General features: G+C 47.9%; 1 protein-coding gene across 1 annotated transcript; it reads left to right on the forward strand.

Moving 5' to 3' along the window:
• Positions 1-211: 211 nt before the first annotated feature.
• Positions 212-3712, forward strand: LOC122378713 (MORN repeat-containing protein 4 homolog). The gene is made up of 4 exons (XM_043360150.1): positions 212-215; positions 865-1069; positions 3009-3118; positions 3511-3712. Exons 1-4 carry the CDS (start codon positions 212-214, stop codon positions 3657-3659), a joined length of 468 nt encoding a protein of 155 aa, XP_043216085.1. The 3' UTR covers positions 3660-3712.
• Positions 3713-22750: the final 19038 nt, after the last annotated feature.

Raw genomic sequence — 22750 nt, forward strand, 5'->3', positions numbered from 1 at the left:
GGCGCTGTTAGGATGCGGCGCTGGCCGGCATATGGCCCCGATATATCGCCGTCATCACTCTCAGATCGGCGCGGCGGCCGCGAAGCCCCTGGACGGCTGGGGGAAGCCGGCTGGGAGCGGGCGGGGGGGGGGGGGGGGCGGGCCCGGGGCGCGGCTCTGACCCACCGTCAGTTGGAACGGTACCCGCGCTCACGGCGATAGCGAGCCGACCATGGGTGAGTAAACGGCCGCCGCCACCTGCCTTCGAACGAAACAAAACCGAGATATTTCTGTTTTCACTGCTTAGCTTTATTTACTGCCAATCATTTCAGTTCTTACGTAATTATGTAGGTACTGTTTTCTTCCTCACGCTTCTGGCGCCTACAATGCCTATCTGTCATGCTCGACTTAACGTTGCTGCAAAACGAAATAGCTACCTATCCCAAGTCTCCCAGCTCATGCCAGCGACATCCGCCTGTGCTTACGTCCCTCCGTCCTGTCTATCTAACTGTGTTAGCGCCGATCCGTCTATTTATCCGTCCATCCCTCCCTCCATCCATGATCCAACCATCCGTCCAACTGTCATTTGTCCATCCGTCGATATACCTACTCAATTCGAATTCAATACTCATCAGTCCGCTCGACTTTCCGTCAAGCCTTTTATACGTTTAACGACTTCCCGTCTAGGCATCTGTAGATCCTTTCCTTCCATTCGTTCGTATATTCCGACCATTACGAGTAAATCCATCCACCCGTGTCCACACGACCGCTGCATACGTCTACCCGATAACCCATTGGTCCACCGGTCCATCCGTTTGCCCAGCCGTCTGTCCGTCCGCTGACCCGCTGAGTCTCCTCTCGGCCCGTTCGTTTCGGTCACGCCAGCGGCGGCGGCGGCGGCGGCGGCGGCAGGCAAGTTCGGCTCGTTCTCGTACCCGGACGGCTGCAGCTACGTGGGCGACTGGAACGAGGCCGGCCAGCGGCACGGTCACGGCCAGATGACGCTGGCGGACGGCGCCGTCTATCAGGGCGGCTTCGCCAACGGCTTCTTCAACGGGCTCGGCGTCATCGTCTTCTCCGACGGCGCAAAGTGAGGAGTTTAGCTGTGGCTAGCCTTATTGAGTTCGTTAAACTATTTTAGTTAATAACAAAATGTGTATTGTAGCGTTATGATATCCGAGTCGATTGTTTGTGGCTTAATTACATCATGCACACACCGCACGTCCACACCACATGCTAGCCGGCAAACAAGAGGTGATTGGATGATCGGCCACGAATTCAAAACAATCAACTCATTCAAATGAGCACTCAAATTGTCAGGGCACGTCTGAGCCGCGCGTCAATCCCCAGCTGAGCCGGCCGATATGAGTTCAGCCGGCAGCCGTTCCATGGATGGCCGTCCGTCACTGCTCCAGCCAGTCGGCTGCGGCACGTGACGGCCGCTCTGTCGGGGGCCGTGCATCATCCGCTGCCGACCGCCGCGACCCGCCCCTGACGCCATCGTCAGAAGGGGGCACGCGACGGTGGGGGGGGGGGGGGTCGGCGGCCGGCGGTCCACTGCCGACAACAGCCTCCGTCCCCGGGTCAACGCTGTCACCGTGCTGGCCTCCGCCGTTCCTGAACCAGACCATTGTTCCAATAGTGGTCTGGCTGCCTCTTTCCCCGGCCGCTGACCAGTGACCGAAGCTGGCTAATGTCAAGGGCACTGGTCCCTTTTCCCTACCAGCGCCGGCGACTGTCCCTATGGAAGCCCTGCCGCCGTCCCAGACCAGCGCTGGCCGCCGTCCTCGACTAGCGCTGACGGCCGTCCCCGTCCGTCCCCAGGCGCGCTGACCGCCGTCCCCGTCCGTCCCCGACCAGCGCTGGCCACTGTCCCCGTCCGTCCCCGACTAGCGCTGACCACCGTCCCCGTCCGTCCCCGACCAGCGCTGACCGCCGTCCCCGTCCGTCCCCAGGCGCGCTGACCGCCGTCCCCGTCCGTCCCCGACCAGCGCTGGCCACTGTCCCCGTCCAGCGCTGACCACCGTCCCCGTCCGTCCCCGACCAGCGCTGACCACCGTCCCCGTCCGTCCCCGACCAGCGCTGACCGCCGTCCCCGTCCGTCCCCGACCAGCGCTGACCGCCGTCCCCGTCCGTCCCCCGTGCACTGGTCCGACGGCGCTCGCTGCTGGCACTGATCGATCGCACCGTGCGCCGGAACATGCACACAGCACTGCTCAGACGACACGACTCGAACCAACACCATCGACTATAAAGCCTGGAACGCCTCGTAAAATGACGACTCTGAAATGAAATCGCGATTTGATGGCGAGTAGGCGGCCGTCGCATTCGTATTGCCACACGACAGGCTACGCAATGGGATCCGTTCGCGCACGGACGGCCTGGGCGGCCTGCATCCAGGAGACCTCATTTGCCAGGTTCCTTATTGTTGTTGAATTGTTTTCTGACGCAGTAGTTGATGTTCGCTGAGCCGTGACCTGACCAGTAAAGCCGTGAGCGACAGCTCCACATTGTTGGTCCGCATATTCGGCACGGCATTGTAAAATGTTGAGCCTCCCTCACAATAATGATTGCATTGCACCCATTGCTCATAAATCGTACCTTTTATAATCATTCATTATTATAACATTTCTTTTTGTGACCATGAATAATAACCAGGACTTAGTTTGATATAATTAATATAATGTATAGGGTATGTAAAATGTAGGCATGCATAATGCATATGTCGTGCGCTCATTATGTACTTACCTACACTCTCACTTATATAATGAGCTTCCGTGCACTGTGAGCTAGGTTCAATCGCGACAACTCAGAGAACTATTGGCAAACGACACGCCGAGATCCAGTTTCCGCTTCCCCGCTGGTTGTGAATTTACCGGGTGGTGGAACAAGCCCATGGCTTCCCTCCATTGTTTCTATGCACAGGATAACGTTCCGCTGAGATGACAGGCGGCTGGATAGATCATCAGTGCATGACGCTCTCACGGACTGGAGCCTTTTTCTTTACCGTGTGCTCGATCACACTGCAGGTACGAGGGCGAGTTCGCACAGGGCTGGTTCCATGGCCACGGCATCTTCTGGCGGTCGGATGGCATGCGGTACGAGGGCGAGCTGCGCGGAGGACGCCTCTGGGGCCACGGTGAGCCGGTGCCTTCTCACGGGTACAGATAACAGTACACACTGCGACATACATAGATAGATACTCATAGCGGGTCCACTCATAGCACCCACGGCGACTGCGGCTGGGGCCTAGTAGTGCTGCTCGTAATGTACATAATAGTAATGCAGATGAACGCGCAAACTTTATGCTATATGATGGTAAAGACTGTGATTGGACTGTGACAAGTTCATGAACTTTGAAGACTTCTCAGAAAACCAAATGGTCTTTGTCGTACTGATTATTTCCATTTCCTACTTGGACTGGTTATTTTTCCTCATCTTTAACTATCATCATGCAGCAGAAAAGTAATCAAGTTGTGCGCACGACAAGGCAGAACTAAAACGATCTCTCCTTCGTTTCGCTCATTGCAGGTCTGATGACCTACAGCGACGGATCACACGGCTTTCCGCGGCAAGAAGGCTTCTTCCAAGACAGCAGATTTATTCAGAAGAAAAAGTGTTCAAAAGTAATCTCACGCGCCCAGAAAGTTGCTTTGCTGGCTAGGCGGCAGTGCGAGTGATCTGCACGATTCAGTATTTTTTTTATCATGTATACATAACAAATATGTTATAAGTTGACTTGTCGTCAATTTTACCACGTTTACATGTCAGACTCTACAATACCTACCTGCCACCGCTCTCGCTACGGGTCCGTATCAAAGCGTCCAAAACCGCAGCACCCAAAGTACGCAACATCCAAAACCGCAGCGTCCAAAGTACGCAACGTCCAAAATACGTCCAAAATCGGGTTTATAGGGGGCATTCACAAAGTCCAAAACCGAAACATCCAAAACCGCAACGTCCAAAAACGTATCATCCAAAAAACGCAACATCCAAAGACGCAACATCCAAAGCACGTAACCTCCAAAACCACAACGTCCAAGACCACGACATCCAAGGCACGCAACATCCAAAACCAACCTAACCAAACCTAACCTAACCTAACCTAACCTAACCTAACCTACTGATTTTTGCCTATCCCTAACCCAACCAAACCTAACCTAACCTAACCTACTGATTTTTGCCTACTGGGGATAAGGAAACCCAACCTAACCTAACCTAACCTAACCTAACCTAACCTAACCTACTGATTTATGCCTACCGGGGATAAGGAAACCTAACCTAACCTAACCTAGCCTAACCTAACCTAACCTAACGGTTTTGGATGTTGCGTACTTTGGATGTTGCGTACTTTGGATGATGCGTCCTTGGATGTTGCGTTTTTGGATGATACGTTTTGGATGTTGCGGTTTTGGATGTTTCGGTCTTGGACGTTGTGAATGCTCCCTATATACCCGATTTTGGACGTATTTTGGACGTTGCGTACTTTGGACGCTGCGGTTTTGGATGTTGCGTACTTTGGATGCTGCGGTTTTGGACGCTTTGATGGTCCCCCCTCGCTACTTTGTATAAGTGTAAGATCACGGGCACGGGTGGAGAATGTTTGAAAAAGTTACCCCGGCCGGCGACCGAAAGTCAGAAAGACGATGATGCTCAAATATTTGTCCACGGTTATCAACAAACCCCTATTCTGTGGCATAGAATAATGGATGTCTGCCGTTTGTACGCTTTTAGGGAAAACTGCTTACTGCTGCACGCAGGTGCGGAAGATTTCATAATTGTAACAACAATTTTGCAACACGCCTTAAAATTTCGGACGCATGTCACCTAGTGCTAGGTCAGGTCATCAGGTCAAATTTGCTGGATGATCGTGCTAAAAATGCCATCATGCCCTTTGCAAAGCTTATTCCGTGGAAGTTGCCACCTTCCCACACAAAACAAAATGTCAAATTTGACCGTTTTGACCCTCTTATTGATTTGAGCTCGCACCTGAAATATTATTCGCGACCGAGCCTTAAACGAGTAATCGAATGTTTTGTTTGCAGTGTTTAAGCTCCGTTATGTTCATGAACTGTGAGAAAAGTTTTCGGAGAACGCTAAAATCAGAGAAATTTGGCTTTTGATGATCTATGGTGATTTTATTATTGAGCTTGCCTAAAACATGACCAGATTTCTCTGATCACGTTTGTCGCTCTTTCAAACGTCGTTCCGCTTCTCGCCTCGTAGCCCAGTAGCCGAGTTAGAAGGAGCGTGAAAAGCCCACCTCTCGACTCAACGTGTTACGATAGGGCCACCACCCCGGCGCGGGTTAAGTTGGGGGAGCCTTGAGCCCCAGCAGCTCGTCCTTCTATCTCACTGATATTACCCTGGTCCTGTCTTGTGATGTTATTACAGTGCCATCTTACGATAACGGCCCTTAACCCGCGCCCTGGTGGGGGGGGGCTATTTTTTGCCCCCCCTCCAGACTTTTCGATATATCTCCAGAACCACTGCGCCGATCGTCACCAAACTTTCAGTACCCTCCCGGACATCAATTTTACACATTGTGACCAAAATTTTTTCCAAAGACTATGATAGGTTGGCCGGAAATGACGTCAGAGTGACGTCATGTTCTGCCGTTTTCGACCCAAAAAAGGGTTTCGCGGGAAGAGCTGTCAGGCCTATAGCTTTGCAAATACAGAAAAATGATTAAGACATAAAAGCTGCAGAATGGACAGGGCTACAAAACTGCTATCTCGGATTTTTGAAATTTTTTGATTTTGACCCCCAAAAATAAAAAAATAGATTTTTTGAATATAATGACCAAAAAACCCAAAAAGTTTTTGGAATTTCGAAAAAACCGGAATATATGTGATAGTCCCTACCGTCTTCCATCTACATACCAAATTTGAGATCGATACCTCTTTTTTTGGCCAAGTTATAGCGAAAAAACTGTTCAAAATTGATGACGTCAAATTTTCAAACTCAATTTTCAGCAATTCTAGACCTCGTAGCGCAAAACAAAGACCACTATTAGACTCCCCGTGACGAGCTGCATCGAATCAATACCCATTTTATGCAAAAATATCAACTTTGAAATTTGACCTTTTTTGACCTGACCTTGACCTGACCTCCACCAGAAAGTGACCTAAACCGTACCTGATGGTCTTATAACCAACACCATTGAGTTGGAAATGAAAAACTGGCCATAAAACATGCATCGCACAACCTTAGTAAAGTTGGGTTCATGTGGTGACCCTCGGTGACCTTTGGTGACCTGACCTGTGACCTGACCTGGTATGACCAGTGACCTCTAACAGCAACATATCTACTAGGCAACTGACGCCCTATCGCTGATTCCCGACAAAATGCGTTTTCCTCGGTGTTATAGCGCATTCCCTAGAAGACCCGTGAACGGTGAAACATTTCATCTTTGACCTGACCTGTGACGTCATCGGTGACCCCGAGGTCAATAAAATTTGGTTTCCTTCGACAAATTTGACAGGCCTTTCGAACGCCGTTTGAATTTTGCGGATCCGTCCAGTAGTTTCGGAGATACGAGGGGGGGGCAAAAAATAGCCCCCCCCCACCAGGTCGCGTTATAAACAGACCCCACCAGGGCGCGGGTTAAATATGATTTACTTCTGTTTGATGAAACATGTCGGGCTCCGCGATGAAAAGACTTAAAAACATAGAAGCTCCAAAATGAAAATAAAGTAAATTTTCAAGAACTTTTCAAGGTAGATAAGAATAATGAGAGACGCTTTTATAGATGGCAGTTTTTTCGTATGGAGACAGCTTTTAGGATTTACAAAAGTGGAAAAGTTACCCCGGCCGCGCCGGGGTCGGCTGAAAGTTACCCCGGCCACGGCCGGGGTGGCCGGGGCAGGTTCTCCACCCATGATCACGGGTACGTTACTACATGTATCGACGGCCTTTTTGCGGATGCTTCATTACGCTTCGGCCTATCCTAATCCCCTTGGCCCTTGGGTAAGATTACGTCTATCCCAATCCCAATCACTTTTCCAATCCCAATCCCCTTTTCCCATCCTGCTTATTTATAAAAAAAGCTCAATTTCAACAACGAAGAACGTTTTGAATGTTTTGCTCTGCCCTCTGTTGTCGAAAAGCTCCGTAGGTATTTGGCACACGGCTTACATGGATAAATAAATGTGCGAACAATGTAAGAAAAGAGTCACAAGGGTACGGAATCATCTTCGTGATTAGACTCGAGTACGATGTTTTCCGGTAACGCAGTGCGGACTGCGGCCTTGCGAACCTGCTGTGATGTGTGGGCAACAGCCAGGCCTTGCGGCACAGCCTATGCGGCAGTAGTGTGTAATGCGGCACAGTCTACCCAAACTGTAATGTAATGGATTGTAAGCGACCACGTTCCTTTTGGCAGCAGTACCTAGGGTATACGTTTGTTGGTGTGACGACAGAAAACACTTCAAATCACTGCCGGGCCCAGGGGTGTAAGAGAAAAATAAGCTTATTGTGTTTTGACTAATGTCCTCTTTCACTAATAAGCAAAGTGACGACTATAAGCGAGCTCGCTCGGCTACTGCAGCTCAGTGAGCTGAGCTGAAAAAGGTTTCAGTTTGATGGCCGACTCGCATTACAGCGATTGGCTGTCGGCTGTGCAGTGCCGTGGCCGACTGCGCAGCGATGCTGACCGATCCGTGGCCCGGCCGCACCGGTTCACCGCCGACCGAGCTGGGCCGGTGCTCCGCCAGCCACACGGCCGCCGGCCGCCGACGGACCTGGCCGGAACGCCTGATCAGGGGCCCGCCCGGGCCTGCAGGTCAGTCCACTCACGACTCCGGCAGGCCGTCACAGTTTCCTACGGCCAGGCGGGCTCGTGCGGCATAGTTCGGTCCCTGCGACTCAGCGAGGGGACACCGGTCGCCCTATACTGGTGACTCGGTCTGTGCCCACCGAGATTGGCAGAAGCTTTGGAATCGTGTCAATGGTAAGTTTGGCGAATTCACCCCAAATTCTAATGTTGGCTAGATTGGTTAACCCGCGCCGTGCTGGTGGCCTGGGTCTTATGTGTCGTACTGGGGGGGGGGGGGGGGGGCGTTTTCACGCCTCCCCCCGTCTGACATGGCTTATGGGCCACGTAGCGACACGCGGTAAGCGGCAATCGAAAGAACGTCAAAATAATGACGGAAATATTTGATAATTTTTAAGGTTAGATCAAAGGTCAGGTTACCAGAGGTCTCAGGTTATCAAAGTTAAAATTTTGTCTATTTTAACAATTTTCGAAACAACCAACGGCTAACTCGGGAACCAATAGAGCTACAACGCCGAAGAAAAGCGCATTTGATAGCCCTTTTACAGAACTTTCTTGTCATTGTCCTCAGATTTGACCTCAGGTCAACAGTTAAGCCTCCCGTGGGCAAAAACTATAAAAATGACAGTTTTCACGAAAATGGTTTTTCGGTAATAAATTTTGACTCAAGCGTGCCACGACACTAATTTTGCCAGCATCATGTTCCTCTCGTCGAGACGCGTCGAGTGAGCTATAAGTTGACCTTGAATGGTCGTTTTGAAAATTTGACCTCAGGTCAAGGTCAAGAACTGACCGGCATGGGTCATGCTGCATATCAGTCGATCTGTATTGTTGAGTTGAACACATCCGACGTGCTTTCACCGCTCTATCACCGGTCTCTATCAAAAGTTAGGTATAGTGAAAAAACTGCTGGTGAATTTTCATGACCTCACCTAAGATGACCTCAGGGTCACACAGAGGGGTCACAGTTGCAATTTTCAGATTCAGTCTGTCATGTTTACCTGCATGAATCGATGTTTGAGAAGGTTTAGAACGACATTCATCCAAAAGAGGCGCATTTCAATTTTCTTCCTTTGACATAATGAAGAGGTCGCTAATCGATCTGACCTTAGGTTATAGATATCAAAAATCCGAGATGAACATGTTATACATACTGTTACTCTTATCGACTGCTGAAAGTTTCAAAGTGATCGTTCAGTCGGTGTAGCGCTACAGCGAGCCTTTGCACTTTTCTGTGGTAAGGTCACTTGACGTGACCTGGTGACCTGACCTTGAACGGCCCGGGTCTGAAATTTTCACAATTTGTGTGGAAAAGATGTATGAACAAGTGTACAACAAAACACCCCGCCAATGTATAAAACGTCTCACCGATCTCGGAAAAGGCAACGTTGTGGGGAAACAGCTGCCGCTATGTAAAACGTACACTGTGTGTTCATTATAATAAGTATGGGATGAACTGGGAAGGAGTTGGGATAGCTTTTTATGGAGATATAGACAAAAATTTGCTATCCAAGTGTTCTTTATATTTACTGTCGTATTATGCACAAAAGGACTCTCAAATGATGCATATTAGCTTAACGACTTATGTTTTCTAACAACATTTAACGCTTCGTATGCCGGTTTGGTTCGTGTTGAATTATAGCTGGCTGGCAAGCACGGCGCTTTGTCTAGACGACCTACATATAGTGAGGTAAAATGTCCCGGCAGTATGGTCGCGGGGCAAGTCCGATGGGGCGCTCCCAATGTGCTGGTCGAACCACCCAATTCTTCTATATAACGTTGGGCAACTAGCGAACAGTGAGGCACTAAGTATTTCAATGTATTTTTATTCGCAAATGGATAGCAGCGGAGGCGGCATTTAGTTATAATTCGCATATCGATAATACACTATTTTGCTATGGGGCAAGTGGGACACCTGACCGGAACAAAGTGTCACAGCTGAACAGAGCATGATGGGATGGGAGGTGCTGGCTCAGCAACGTGATTCGGAAATATAACGGACCTCTCATATAAGATTAAGCCAAAGCATGGCACTTCTTGTCCTAGGCTGGAGGCGTTTTGCCCAAACGCCTCATTTGCAGTTGGCTTTACAAATCGCTTTTTAGTCAGAAATCCGATTACAAGTGACTTAATTTCAGCGATTGAATTTATTTTAAAATGTCCAAAAAAATACACTGAGCACAAAGTCGCCCTTTCAGGTGATGTGGGACAAAGGTTATTTAGGAAAATAAATAATTTGGGGCAGCCTGCCCCAGCCTCCCCTAAAATGAGTGATGTTTTTGAAAATAACAGGCTACTGGCTAGACGTGGGATTAAGCAGCAGGAGCCATGCAGGAGGACGATACTGTGCGGCGGGCCGAAGCACTGCAAATACCTAATGCCTGGCGTTGGATAATACCGAGCACGATGTCCCTGTCGTCCATCGTACCTGTTCCACTTGGTCTTGCGAAATGTATAAAACGGACGACAACATGCCGCATCAGTTGGACCACAGAAGCAAAACTTACAATCAGCCTCTTCTTCCATGGACGCATTTGTGATCAAAGTTCGGTTTCTTCCGTTGGGCGATTGGGCAGCCACAGGGTAAAAAAAGGAAGAAAAGTAAAACAGTATGCTGCGAAGTAAAGCAGGGTTTCCTTACCTATTGATTTCTTTGAGATATTAGAGAGATAACACATAGGGAAGATACGCTGCGCTCTTTGCTTACATGTATATTACCCATGACTATCTGGTAACATTTAAATTGCTTCAAATTAAAGTCCCTAGCTTTGTTGGCTTCAGAGACATGATGTTGCAACATATTGTCCTCCTCCCAACGATTCGTGTTGCAATTAGACCCAAGCGACTGTAATTGGTTGAATGCTGAGCTAAATTAAAGGGGACAATCATTGGAAATGGATGGCAATCCATTGCCAGTGTTGGACCCAAATATGAATTTAAGACTGCCCAAATTTGAGGCAGAGCGGTAGGACGGAACACCCGCCGGTCGGACACTGCAATCAGCACAATCCTACAAAGGGCTGCTGAAACTCGCATCAACTAAATCTGCGTGATGATCGTCGAATCGATTCACGGTCGTAAGCCTGTCAGACGGAGCCTTTTGCCGGGAACTGTCATCGTCTGGCAGTGCTGACAGCCAACCTGTCTGACAGGCAGTGGATGCTGTCGCCGCGGTCGTTACGCTACATTGTCCGGAAGGACGCTGGTCGTCTTGATCGACTCAGCCGGCCTGGCGACTGTCGCGGGTATAGTCTGTCTGTTCATAGATCTCTGCCTGTCACGTCACCCGTCTTTCGCTGGAACCAAGGCTATAGAGCTCCGCTGGAACTCCGACGCCCCGGCAGCGGCTCAGACGGCTGACTTCCCCGGCTGGCTGTGGGGTCGTGGCGTATGGGTCTCGGCCAGTCTCTCCGGTCAGGGCGGTAGGCCGCTCGGTCGATGTAAATCGCGTGGTGCTGGGCGATCGGCGGCGGCCGTGTGTGCCGCCCCTCCGTAGGCCGTCGGGCCGCCCCGGCCGGCCACATTAGCCGGACCCAAGTGGCCGGCCACCCTGTGACGGACTGCCCCGTAACGCTGACGCACGGCCGGCGGCCGGCCGTGAAACCGGCCCTGACGTCGGCCATTGTCGGCCGTTACCTACGGCCGTTACAATTACGCGGCGCGGCGGGACCAGCAGTGGCGGCGCCGGATACTAATGCATATGCAATATGCTGGAACTGCCGTGTCGGTGGGACTTAGGAGGAGCTGACGTCTCTGACCGGCGAGTAATTACAACTTGCTCTATAGGACTTAGTAATGAATCATGTGGGCCAGGTAATGATGCATTCGCGGGAGTTGGTCGACTTTGTGCCGCTAATTCCCTTTACTGGTTGGATGGCGGAAATTCATTGGTTAAACCATGTTAAACCATATTCCTCGGTAGTTGAGAAACACAAGCGTGGTTGATTTCATGCACTGGAACAGTAAATCCTACTGGGAAAAAGTCGATGGAATATCCACGAATTATTTGCAGTGCCGTAAATGTATTTGTTGATTGTTCAGGTAGGTAGGTTCAAAGGTTGTTGTAGGTATAGGTACCTATGCCTACAACCAAAGGCTTATAAAACGTTGTTTTGACACCAGCTTTATTATCTTAATGGAAGCTTTCAAGAGCACTTTGACTCCCTTCTTCAGCCAAGTCACACAAAAACACTAAAAAAAAAAATCAGTACCTAATACAAAACATCGGATATCTATCGATTCGAGGTCAAAATCGTATATGTTCAAAAAGGTCAAATTTAGTCCATTTCAGTAAGTTTGAAAACTGCCAACGGCTATCTCGGGAACCAATAGCGCTACAGCGCCGCGGAAAAGCGCATTCGATAGCCCTTTTACAGACCTTTCATGCAAGTAATGTTCCTTTCCAGACCTTCCCGGTCTCCCCGGCCACCGGTGACCTATGACCCGCCGCCGAGCAGCCCTGGCGCGCGCCGGCCGGGACTCCGTCGAGTACCTATAGTGATTTAAACCGGGCCGTCCGCTCCGCTATATAGGTAGGGTAAGGTGCCTAATTAGCGACCCCCTTAATTTGAACCGTCATTGCTCACGCTCTGTGGGTGCCACTGTATTACTGGCTTGATTTTCGGAGAGATCGTTCATTTTTCTATTAGAATATAGTCATTTTTTGCCCCAATATTCATTAACCCTCGCCCGCACATGCCATTTTCCCATCCTAGAACGCACATGGGGGGGGGGGTGGTTGCCACCCCCCCCGCGCCATTTCGTTCCTGTTGGAGATAGAGCTTAGCAGTAAAGACCAAAAAGATTCTTTGGGAAGAGACGAATCCAATGATACCCAGTTTTACCTTCTCAAGTCAGTCATTAACCTTCCAGGTCAGGTCAAACTAAAAAATGTTGCTGTTTTGGGTCACCGTTGGATAGCAAGTGCGCTGCTTATCAAATACCGATGACGATGCTGTTTTCTGGTGCCAAGCCAGCTAGAACCTCTTTGTCACACTATCCGACCAGAATTTTGCTGCTGAGGTCATTTCAGGTCAAGTTAGGTCAAGGTCAATTATATGTGTTTGAATGTCTGTGTGTGTCTGTGTGTATACTGATGTGTGCACCGATTGTTTTTGGGTCCATATCACATGAAATCATGATCTGAGAAGCTTTTACCAAAAATGCAGTCAAAAAAACTTCACAAAAAGTAAATTCAGCTTGCCTAAAACGCAATTATCTTAGATGACCTAGGTTGACCTTGACCCTGAGCTTGACCCCTTTACATCGTCGAACAACATGTTCCATGATAGGTGGGAGGTAAGACTGGCAAAAAAGGCCGAAATCAGGGTGTCAAAAGCTCACAAGGCCCATGGCAAACGCAAGATGTTGAGAATTGGCCATTTGGGTCATGACATGACCTGAAAAACAAGGTCATATCTCCGAAACCAAAAATCACAGAAACTTGAAATTTTCAGTGGACATCAAGAAAGGATAGACGAGCAGCTATACGAAAAATCAGCCTTCTAGCTTTAAAAATGTTGAGTGCAGAGCAGAAAGACTGCCTGGGGGGGGTGGCAACCACCCCCCCCCATGTGCGGGCGAGGGTTAACTTATTTGTAGTGAGCATTTTGGCAACACATTGCAAAAAACGCTAATAGGGAACTCTTCCCGATTAGCGACCGGGGAGGGTCGCTAATAAGTCTATGGATTTACCCATGTTAAAAATGGCAAAAAATGCGACGCCTGAAAAGATGAAATATGATCTCAAAAAGGTAACCTATACGCAAAGCACTCAATCACTCGAACAGGGACGTTTATCCAACACATTTACGTAAGTAAAAACTGATCACGTGATGCACCGAAGGCGAAAAGAAGGCGGAAACCCAAATTTTGCGGGCTATCTCGTATGATATTCGAGGTCCGCGCTGAATTCGGCACCCCTGCAGTCGGTGACGACATTTGGCATCCCCTGCCACACATTGCAAGCTTCAGCAACACCTCATTTTCATTTCTCTCTTTTCCCCTTTCTTTCCCTTCTTGAGCTATTTGCGACCATGTCAGGCGCAAATAGGAAATATGAGTTGCGACACATTTTTAACCGCCATGCTGTGCACAGTTGAGCGATTCACTATGGGAAAACGGCAATCAATTGAAAAAGGAATGTCGATTCAGAATAAAAAGGTGCATCATCCTAATGTGCATTGCTTTTCATCAGAGAGGGCCCAAACACACACGTTTTGGATAAGAAACTCGTTATTTTTATTTAAACTCACCTGAAACGTCCCACCAGAAACATCGACGACCGGAAAATGATTTAATTTGATAACCAAAGTATGGCTGACCTTTTGACGATGTTTTTACCCCTGTTTCTCCTGCCAGTTTTTCTGTAGGGAGGTAGGTCGCAAATCGGAAAGGGTCGCTAATTAGGCACCTTACCCTACGCAGTGACAGGCGCCGCGACATACAGAGGGAGATCGGTGAGCGTGGTCCTAACAGGGGCCCTCTTCGGTCGTTGTTCTTATATCAGCGTGCTGTCGGTTTTCCCATATTAGGAAGTTATTGCTGGCGCTTCTTGGCCTCTCATTGGTTTAACGAATAGACCACTTGAATTCGACCAATGAGGAGCCAAGAAGTAGCAGCATGCTCGCAGCCTTCTGATAAATAAACGGGGTGCGAACAGAGCTAGGGTGTGGCGCTGTACTAGGTCGGTGGTGGCTGGGAAGCGGGATGCTGCGTCTGTGCGGCCAGACGCCACGGCTGACCAGCTGAACGTCTTTTTCGTTTCTGTTGGTCCGAGGGTGGTAGCGGAGGTTGGAGCGGGGGCCGGTGTCTACCGTTGATACGCGTTTACTCCGTGTCGATGCCTGTTCTTTCGCGTCCCCCCCCCCCCCCCCGTGACCCAGGAGATGCTAGGACACACGATTTTCAGCATGCGGAATTCGGCCGCCTGCGGTGCCGATGGTGTTTGTATCCGCATGCTGAGGATCGGTTTCCCAGCTATCGGTGATCCCCTCCTGCTATCATCAACTCCTGCATCACACACTCCGACATCCCATCTCCTTGGAAACACTCCCTGACCCTAGTCCATCCCATTCACAAATTCGGTGAGCCCTCTGACCTTACTAACTCCCGTCCCATATCTCTCGTTCCTGTCATTACCAAAGTAGTCCAGCGCGTCGTAAGTACACCAACAGCTCTACAACTACCTCACTGCAGCAACCACCTCCTTTCATCCAGTCAGCACGGTTTTCGAATGAAAATTAAAGCTCAGGTCAAATTTTCAAAATGACCCTTTAAGGTCAACGAATGATTCATTCGACGCTTCTCGACGAGAGGAACACGATAATGGCAAAAGTAATTTCATGGCTCAAGGTCAGGTCAGGTCAAGGTTAAGGTCATGACCTGACCGGAAAGGGTCGTGTTGCATATCAGTCGCTCCGACGTCGAGCTGAACACATCTGACGTGTTTTCACCGCTCTAGCACGTCTCTATCAAAAGTCTAGCCAACAAACTGCTGGTGACCGTTCATGACCTGAGACATGACATTCAGGGGCACACAGAGGCGTCACAGATGCACTTTTTCGATTGCAGTGTGTCATGTTTGCATATTAAACGATGTTTGAGAGGGTTTTGAACGACATTCGTCCAAAAAAGGCACAGTATAATTTTCTCTCATTGACTTATGATGAAGAGGTCGCAAGATTGACCTGAACTTTGGTCACAGATATAAAAAATCCGAGATATACATTTTATACACTGTTATTCTTATCAATCGTTGGAGGTTTCGAAGTGATCGTACAGTCGATGTAGCTGTAGAGAGCCTTTGAACTTTTTCTGAGGTAAGGTCACTTGACGTGACCTGGTGATCTGACTTTGAACAACCCGGGTCTGAAATGTTCACGATATGTGTTGAAAATATGTATGAAGAGGTGTACCAAAAACGACTGCGCGCAGCGCCGCCGTTTTCTTTTTTTAGATATTCGCGAAAAGTCTGAGGGTGGGGGGGGGGGGGGGGCGTAAAAACGCCCTCCCCCATCACGGCGCAGGTTAAACCTCCTTTTTGAGGTTCTGTCCGAAATTCGCCACCAGGCTTACGCCTATGTCATATGGACAACTGAGGTCAATATGAAAAGGCATTTTGGAATATAAATTTGCTGACATGGGCAAGTAAAATGCTTTCGTGAGATGCAACAAGATACCTAGGCTCTAAAATCTTTTTTTTAATTGATGGGCTGGGAGATGCTGCACGAGTCAACGGATGGGATATTTATGATGATGTACCGACTACCGATGCTTGTGGGATTGCTGTTGACACTAGCCTGAATGACTGGCTGATCCTACAGACCGCTTTCTTTAGGCTGATTCTCGGTTTTGGTTATAGCCGCATATCGAGTGTGTCGTAGGCTCGGCTGCCTCGCGCTGCCGGTGCCACGAGCCGTCACTCGTCAGGCGACCCCACGCTGCGGCCGTCCGTCAGGCCACTGACGTCAGCGCGCCGTGACGTCACGGCGGCGGTGACGCTCGTTAGCGCGCGGCGGCGGAATCGGCAGAAAGCGTTCTGCCGACAGACGGCCGACAGACGGGCCCGTTCGCACCATAAATCGCCCGCCGGAACAGAGCCACTGGACGGCGCGGCGGCCGTCTGCAGCTCTCAGCGGCGGCTCAACGGAAAATAGCTCGCCCCTGGTTATGAAGGCATAAATCAGAATTGGATCAGCGTAATCGTTGCTATAAAATCTATTGACCATCTCGACAAAGGAAACGCTTCCACCGGCTGTGAGGTATATGCACTCGGGTTAGAACGTACATACCTGAATGATTAAACCGCGAAGGGACGGGAGGGGTTGTGTTTACCCCCATTGATTTAGGTATTTATTTTCATACAATCTTAATAAGGGTTAAGTGGCCTAACTTCAAAGAAAAATAAAGCGGGGCAATCGCACCGAATTAACGAGCACTTTGAAACATTCAGCGATTAGTTAGGGTGACAAGATTTGCAAAACGTATAACTATTGGCATCCAGGATTTATATGTATGTACATGTCAATGGCCTATAGGGTAAGGTCGTTTTTATGGTATTTCCATTTTAAGTTAATGAGAAAAAGCCATCCTAAGAAATCGATACGAACTCTCAAGCATCGTGTACCTACCTGGTTGGTATTGAAAACTAGATCGAAAAATCAAAGCCGTGACTAACCTTCGTCCACCTGAGAAGTCATCTTTATGGAAGGTCATGAGTGCAGTATTTGGACGATACATTTTGATAGAGACATGCTATGTAGAGCGTCGCCTTCGGTGTGCTCAGTTCACCGATACTTATTGGCTGATAATGGGTCAGTCAGGTGAAGTCTTATACGGTCATGAGCTGGACCTTTTGCCAATTTGTCAAAGACACTTTTCAATTTTCATGTCATGCTGTGCAATTCGTTCGACCTTTATCGACGAGAGAAACACCATGCCGTAGAATAATGTTGCGCTTGCGCTAAGTCTTAAGTTGTTTTAGAGGAACATTTTCGAAAAAAAATGTAAATTTTTAACGTTTTTTGTCCTCTTGAGACTTAATTAACTGTTGTCCTTAGGTCAAAGCTAAGGGCACTACCGTAGAAACCATGTAAAAGGGCTGTTACTGTTTTATGTAGCATCCTTCTATAGTTCTGATAGTTCACGTTTATACGAGAATAAAAAAATAAGATTTTTTTCTGACCCTAGGTGACATGACATTGGACCTAACCCCGAACAAATAATCAAAGAACTTCCTCCGCGATTTTTAACCCGCGCCGGGCCGGGGGTGTCTGCCCCCCCCCCCGCCGTCTAACTCAGCTCCTGGGTCACGTAGCGACACGCGGTAAGCGGCATTCGAAAGAGCGTAAAAAATAATGACCTAAACATTTCGGCTACTTTTTAGGTCAGGTCAAAGGTCAGGTCACCAAGGGTCATCAAAGGTCAAATTTTGTCCATTTCAACAATTATGTAAACTGCCAACGGCTAACTCGGGAACCGATAGAGCTACGCGGAAAAGCGCACTCGATAGCTGTTTTAAAGCTCTTTCGCTTATATGTCCTTATATGCTTATATGTCCTTTATGTCGCTTATATGCTCTGAAAGGTTCGATTCTGGGCGGGAGGCCTTTTCGGCCCCCCCCCCCCTTCATATCTCAAAAACTACACATCGCAGCGACAAACGGCAAACGGCGTATGATAGGTCGTTTAACCCGCGCCCCACTGGGGTCTGCGTATAACACGCCCTACTGGGGGGCTATTCATAGCCCCCCCCCCCTCCTAACTCCGAAACTACTGGGCCGATCGTCAAAATTCAAACGGCGTCTGATAGCCCCGGAAAAACTGTCGAGCGAAACCTAATTTCATTGACCTCGAGGTCACCGATGACGTCACAGGTCAGGTCAAAGTAAAAATTATTAGCATTTTGGCTTCTTCACGTTTTGGGCTCTGGCCGCCGTCTTACAAGTCAGATCAGGCTCATTTTTGGTTCACACACTCGTGAACAAATGCTCTAGATACTCTGAGGGTACCAAACTTGTACTTTGATTTTCAGGTCAAGGTCAGGTCATCACAGGTCACGAAAATATTATATCATCCGTCGGTCACGTGACACATGTTTTATGGTCCACTTAGGCCAAAAATTTCGAATTTGATGTCGTCTGTGTCATTCGAGGTCATTTTGAGTTAAATTTAGCTTAGGTCAGGTCACTTTCAGGTCAAAAAAGGTCAAATTTTGAAGTTAAAATTTTTCAACCAAAAAGGTGTCTATTGGATGCAGTTTGAGCTCAGGAACACGATGGTGCTATTTATATTGGCGTACGATGTCAAATTCGTGCTGAAAAATTGATTTGAAAAATTAATAATTGTTAATTTTTTGCAATAATGCGTATAACTTGGCCATTTTTGAAGATATTTAGCTAAAACTTGCTAGAGTTAGTCATAATAATGCGTTCTATCACATATGTTCTGGTTTTTTCGAAAAGTAAAAAAGAATTGAAAAAAAAAATGTAAAAATATAAATTTTGAATTTTATTATATCAAATTTTCAAAATTTTCAAAATTTCGAAAATCCGAGATAGCAGTTTGATAGCGCAGTCTATTCTGAGCCCTCTCATGCAAAGAAATTGGATCTAGCCTAAAAACTAAGCTCTTGGGAGCGATTGCCGTGGTTCAATGTTTTGCGTCGAAATCGGCCGAACATGACGTCACTCTGACGTCATTTCCGGCCGACCTATGGTAGGTACGAAGTTCAAATTTTGACATAAGGTGTCAAATTGATGCAGCCGAAGGTACTGAAAGTAAAAAGTTTGGCGCCGATACGTCAAGCGGTTTGGAAGTTATTGCAGAAAAGCGAGAGGGGGGGCTATAAATAGCCCCCCCAGTGGGGCGCGGGTTAAAGATCTACAACTTTTACAAAAAAAAATCAGGTCAGGTCAATATTGAGGTCACCAGAGGTCATTGCAACGATAAAATGTTTTGGAATTAGTTACCTATATAACTTCTAAACTAAGAAACATAGAAACATAAACTTGAAACATTTTTTGTTGCTCTCGTCGAGGCGAGGCGAAATAAGTATGCGATGACCTTCACAGCTCAATTTGAAATTTGGCCCGGTCACCCGAGGTCAAGGTCAGGCCATTCATCAATGAGGTTGTGGGGTATGGTCATGCTGCATACCAAACGACGCGCCTTGACCAGGCGAGCAGTTTGGTACCACTTTTAAGTCTTTAGCACCATCGTGTCGTGATTTATTGACAGAAAAAACGATTGATGACGTCACATGACATTAGATGACCTTTCCCGGTGCCCCTGTCAATTAGCGGCACCAGGATCATCACCGATGAGATAATCTTCCATAATACTAAAAGAATTGAGTAGTTTTGACTCGTTTACACAAAGCAGGAGGCGTTTCAATATTTTCCCATAGGCTTGCAATGTAAAGGTCAGGAGTCTGGCCTGACCTCAGGTCACAGATATAAAAATGATGAGATATACAAATTGCACATACTGGTACCCTAACTAAAACCTAAAGAGAAGAAATTGATCCGTCAAAAACTCTAGCTCTGGCGTGATTGCAAACTTTTCTGAGGTGGGGTCACCAAACCGCCTCTGGTGACCTGACCTGACCTGACCCGGCAACTTTTTTTTTGTCAAAATGTGCGCAATGAATGTTTAGGAAAAGTCACCGAGTATGATCTTTTAGTCTTGCGGCGTTTGGCAATGGCACAAGAAAAACCTGAAGGGGGGCCTTAACCCACGAGCCGCTGGGGGGCATAAAGTTGCCCCCCTTTACGTTTTGTGAAATATCTCCGAAACCTGATAAGCTACGAAGGTGAAACTTGGCATAGCTTCAAATGAATACCTAGGCAATGTTTGAGGAAAGTTTGGTGGTTGTAGCAACTAAGATAACGTCACAGGGACGTCATAAAGTTTTGTCGTTTTCCGATATGGACCGTTTCTGATGACGCTGAGCATGAAACTCAACTGTAAATGAACTAGACAGCACCTGCTGTCATCCTAAAACATCTAACTACACTTCCATCTAGTTTCTGACCAATAATCGACCCGTTATATTCGGTCCCATATATCTGATGTATCGTGAGGAATATGAGAGTCGCAAATCTATAATTTCACTTATGACGTCACTGTGACGTCATTTCAAATGGGATCGACACCAAATTTAGACACAACCTCGGCTAGGTATTCAGGAAGATGTGTGCAAAGTTTCGCTTCTCTATCTCTTCGCGTTGCGACGATATCGTCGCAGAAGTAAAGGGGGGGCAACTATATGCCCCCCCCCCCCCAGCGGCCGGCGGGTGGCGCGGAGGCCCAGCGGCCGCCGGGTTAAAGGCCCCCCCGCCCGGAATAGGGTTAAGCCTCCAGAGGGCAACAACTAAAAGATAGCCGTTTTTATGAACGTTTTTTCTGCAATAACTTTGGATTCAAGAAAGTGACGACATTTATTTTGCCAGCATCGTGTTCCTCTCGTCGAGACGCGTCGAATTAACTATAAGTCACCATTGAAAGGTCATTTTGAAAATTTGACCTCAGGTCAAGGTCATGACCTGACCGAAAAGGTCGTGTTGCATATCAGTTGATCCGTACCTATCGTCGAGCTGAACACATCTGAGGTGTTTTCATCGCTCTAGCATGTCTCTACTCTCTACCAAAAGTTATTGTAAAGAAAAAACTGCTGGGGAATTTTCATGACCTGATATGACCTCAGGGGTATAAGGAGAGGTCACGGATGCCATTTTTCGGTTCAGCTCGTCGATTTCACGTAAGAATAACACGATGTTTGAGACTGTTTGGAATGCCGTTCGTCCAAAAAAAGCGCATTTCAGATTTCTCCCTTTGACTTACCTAATGGAGAGGTCGCAAAATTGACCTGCCCCGACTGATACCAAAATTCAGAGATAATTTTTTTGCATAGGTATACTGTTACTCTTATCAATCGCTGAAAGCTTTCAGGTGATCATTCAGTCGGTGCAGCTATGACGAGGATTCCAACTTTTTCTGAGGCGAGGTCACTTGACGTGACCTACCTAGTGACCTGACCTTGATCAGCCTGGGTCTGAAATTTTCACAACATGTGTTGAAAAGATGCATGAACAGATGTGCCAAAAACAGCGGCGAAATATTTGCGAAAAACCGCAGGAGGGGTTCTTCAAACACCCCCCTCCCCCGACCCGGCGGTTAACCCGCGACCTGGTGGGGGGGGCTATTTTTTGCCCCCCCTCCAGACTTTTCGATATATCTCCAGAACCACTGCGCCGATCGTCACCAAACTTTCAGTACCCTCCCGGACATCAATTTTACACATTGTGACCAAAAATTTTTCCAAAGGCTATGATAGGTTGGCCGGAAATGACGTCAGAGTGACGTCATGTTCTGCCGTTTTCGACCCAAAAAAGGGTTTCGCGGGAAGAGCTGTCAGGCCTATAGCTTTGCAAATACAGAAAAATGATACAGACATAAAAGCTGTAGAATGGACAGGGCTACAAAACTGCTATCTCGGATTTTTGAAATTTTTGGATTTTGACCCCCAAAAATCAAAAAATAGATTTTTTGAATATAATAGCCAAAAAATCCAAAAAGTTTTTGAATTTCGAAAAAAACGGAATATATGTGATAGTCCTTACCGCCTTCTATCTACATACCAAATTTGAGATCGATACCTCTTTTTTGGCCAAGTTATAGCGAAAAAACTGTTCAAAATTGATGACGTCAAATTTTCAAACTCAATTTTCAGCAATTCTAGACCTCGTAGCGCAAAACAAAGACCACCATTAGACTCCCCGTGACGAGCTGCATCGAATCAATACCCATTTTATGCACAAATATCAACTTTGAAATTTGACCTTTTTTGACCTGACCTTGACCTGACCTCCACCAGAAAGTGACCTAAACCGTACCTGATGGTCTTATAACCAACACCATTGAGTTGGAAATGAAAAGCTGGCCATAAAACATGCATCGCATAACCTTAGTAAAGTTGGGTTGTATGTATGTATGTATGTATTGACAATCAAGAGCAATCCACAATCGGCGTGGCGATTACACTCCGAGTCCGAGCTGGTTGAAGATAACACAAGAAATAGGTACCTACACAAGAAAACGCACACACTTACGGATACGAAATACACAACGCGAACGCCGAACACGCACATACTTGGTGTAACCAGCACGAAGCCGCGTTCATAACTATGTACACACAGACTCGTTTGCCTTTCATAGTCCAAGAGTCATGAGGCTAGCTACTATGGCTACTCTGGCTAGGCTTAAGCCCCTTTTTTACAGCACGGGCAAATCTGGCTGGAGGCAACTGCGTTAGCTCGAGGGGGAGAGTATTTAGGAGCGCCGCGGCACGGTAGGCGAATCTACGTTTTCCGGTCTCTAGTCGGGGTCGCGGTAAGTGGAAAAGGTGGTCTTGGCGAGTAGACCTTGCTCGTGTTTGGGAATTTTTGGAAAATAGGGTCGCGATCTCCTCGGGTTCACCTCTCTGGATGGCCTTGTG

The sequence above is a fragment of the Amphibalanus amphitrite genome, unplaced genomic scaffold (assembly GCF_019059575.1).
Source record: "Amphibalanus amphitrite isolate SeventyFive unplaced genomic scaffold, NRLGWU_Aamphi_draft 000063F_arrow, whole genome shotgun sequence".
In the NCBI taxonomy this organism is placed as follows: Eukaryota; Metazoa; Arthropoda; class Thecostraca; order Balanomorpha; family Balanidae; genus Amphibalanus; species Amphibalanus amphitrite.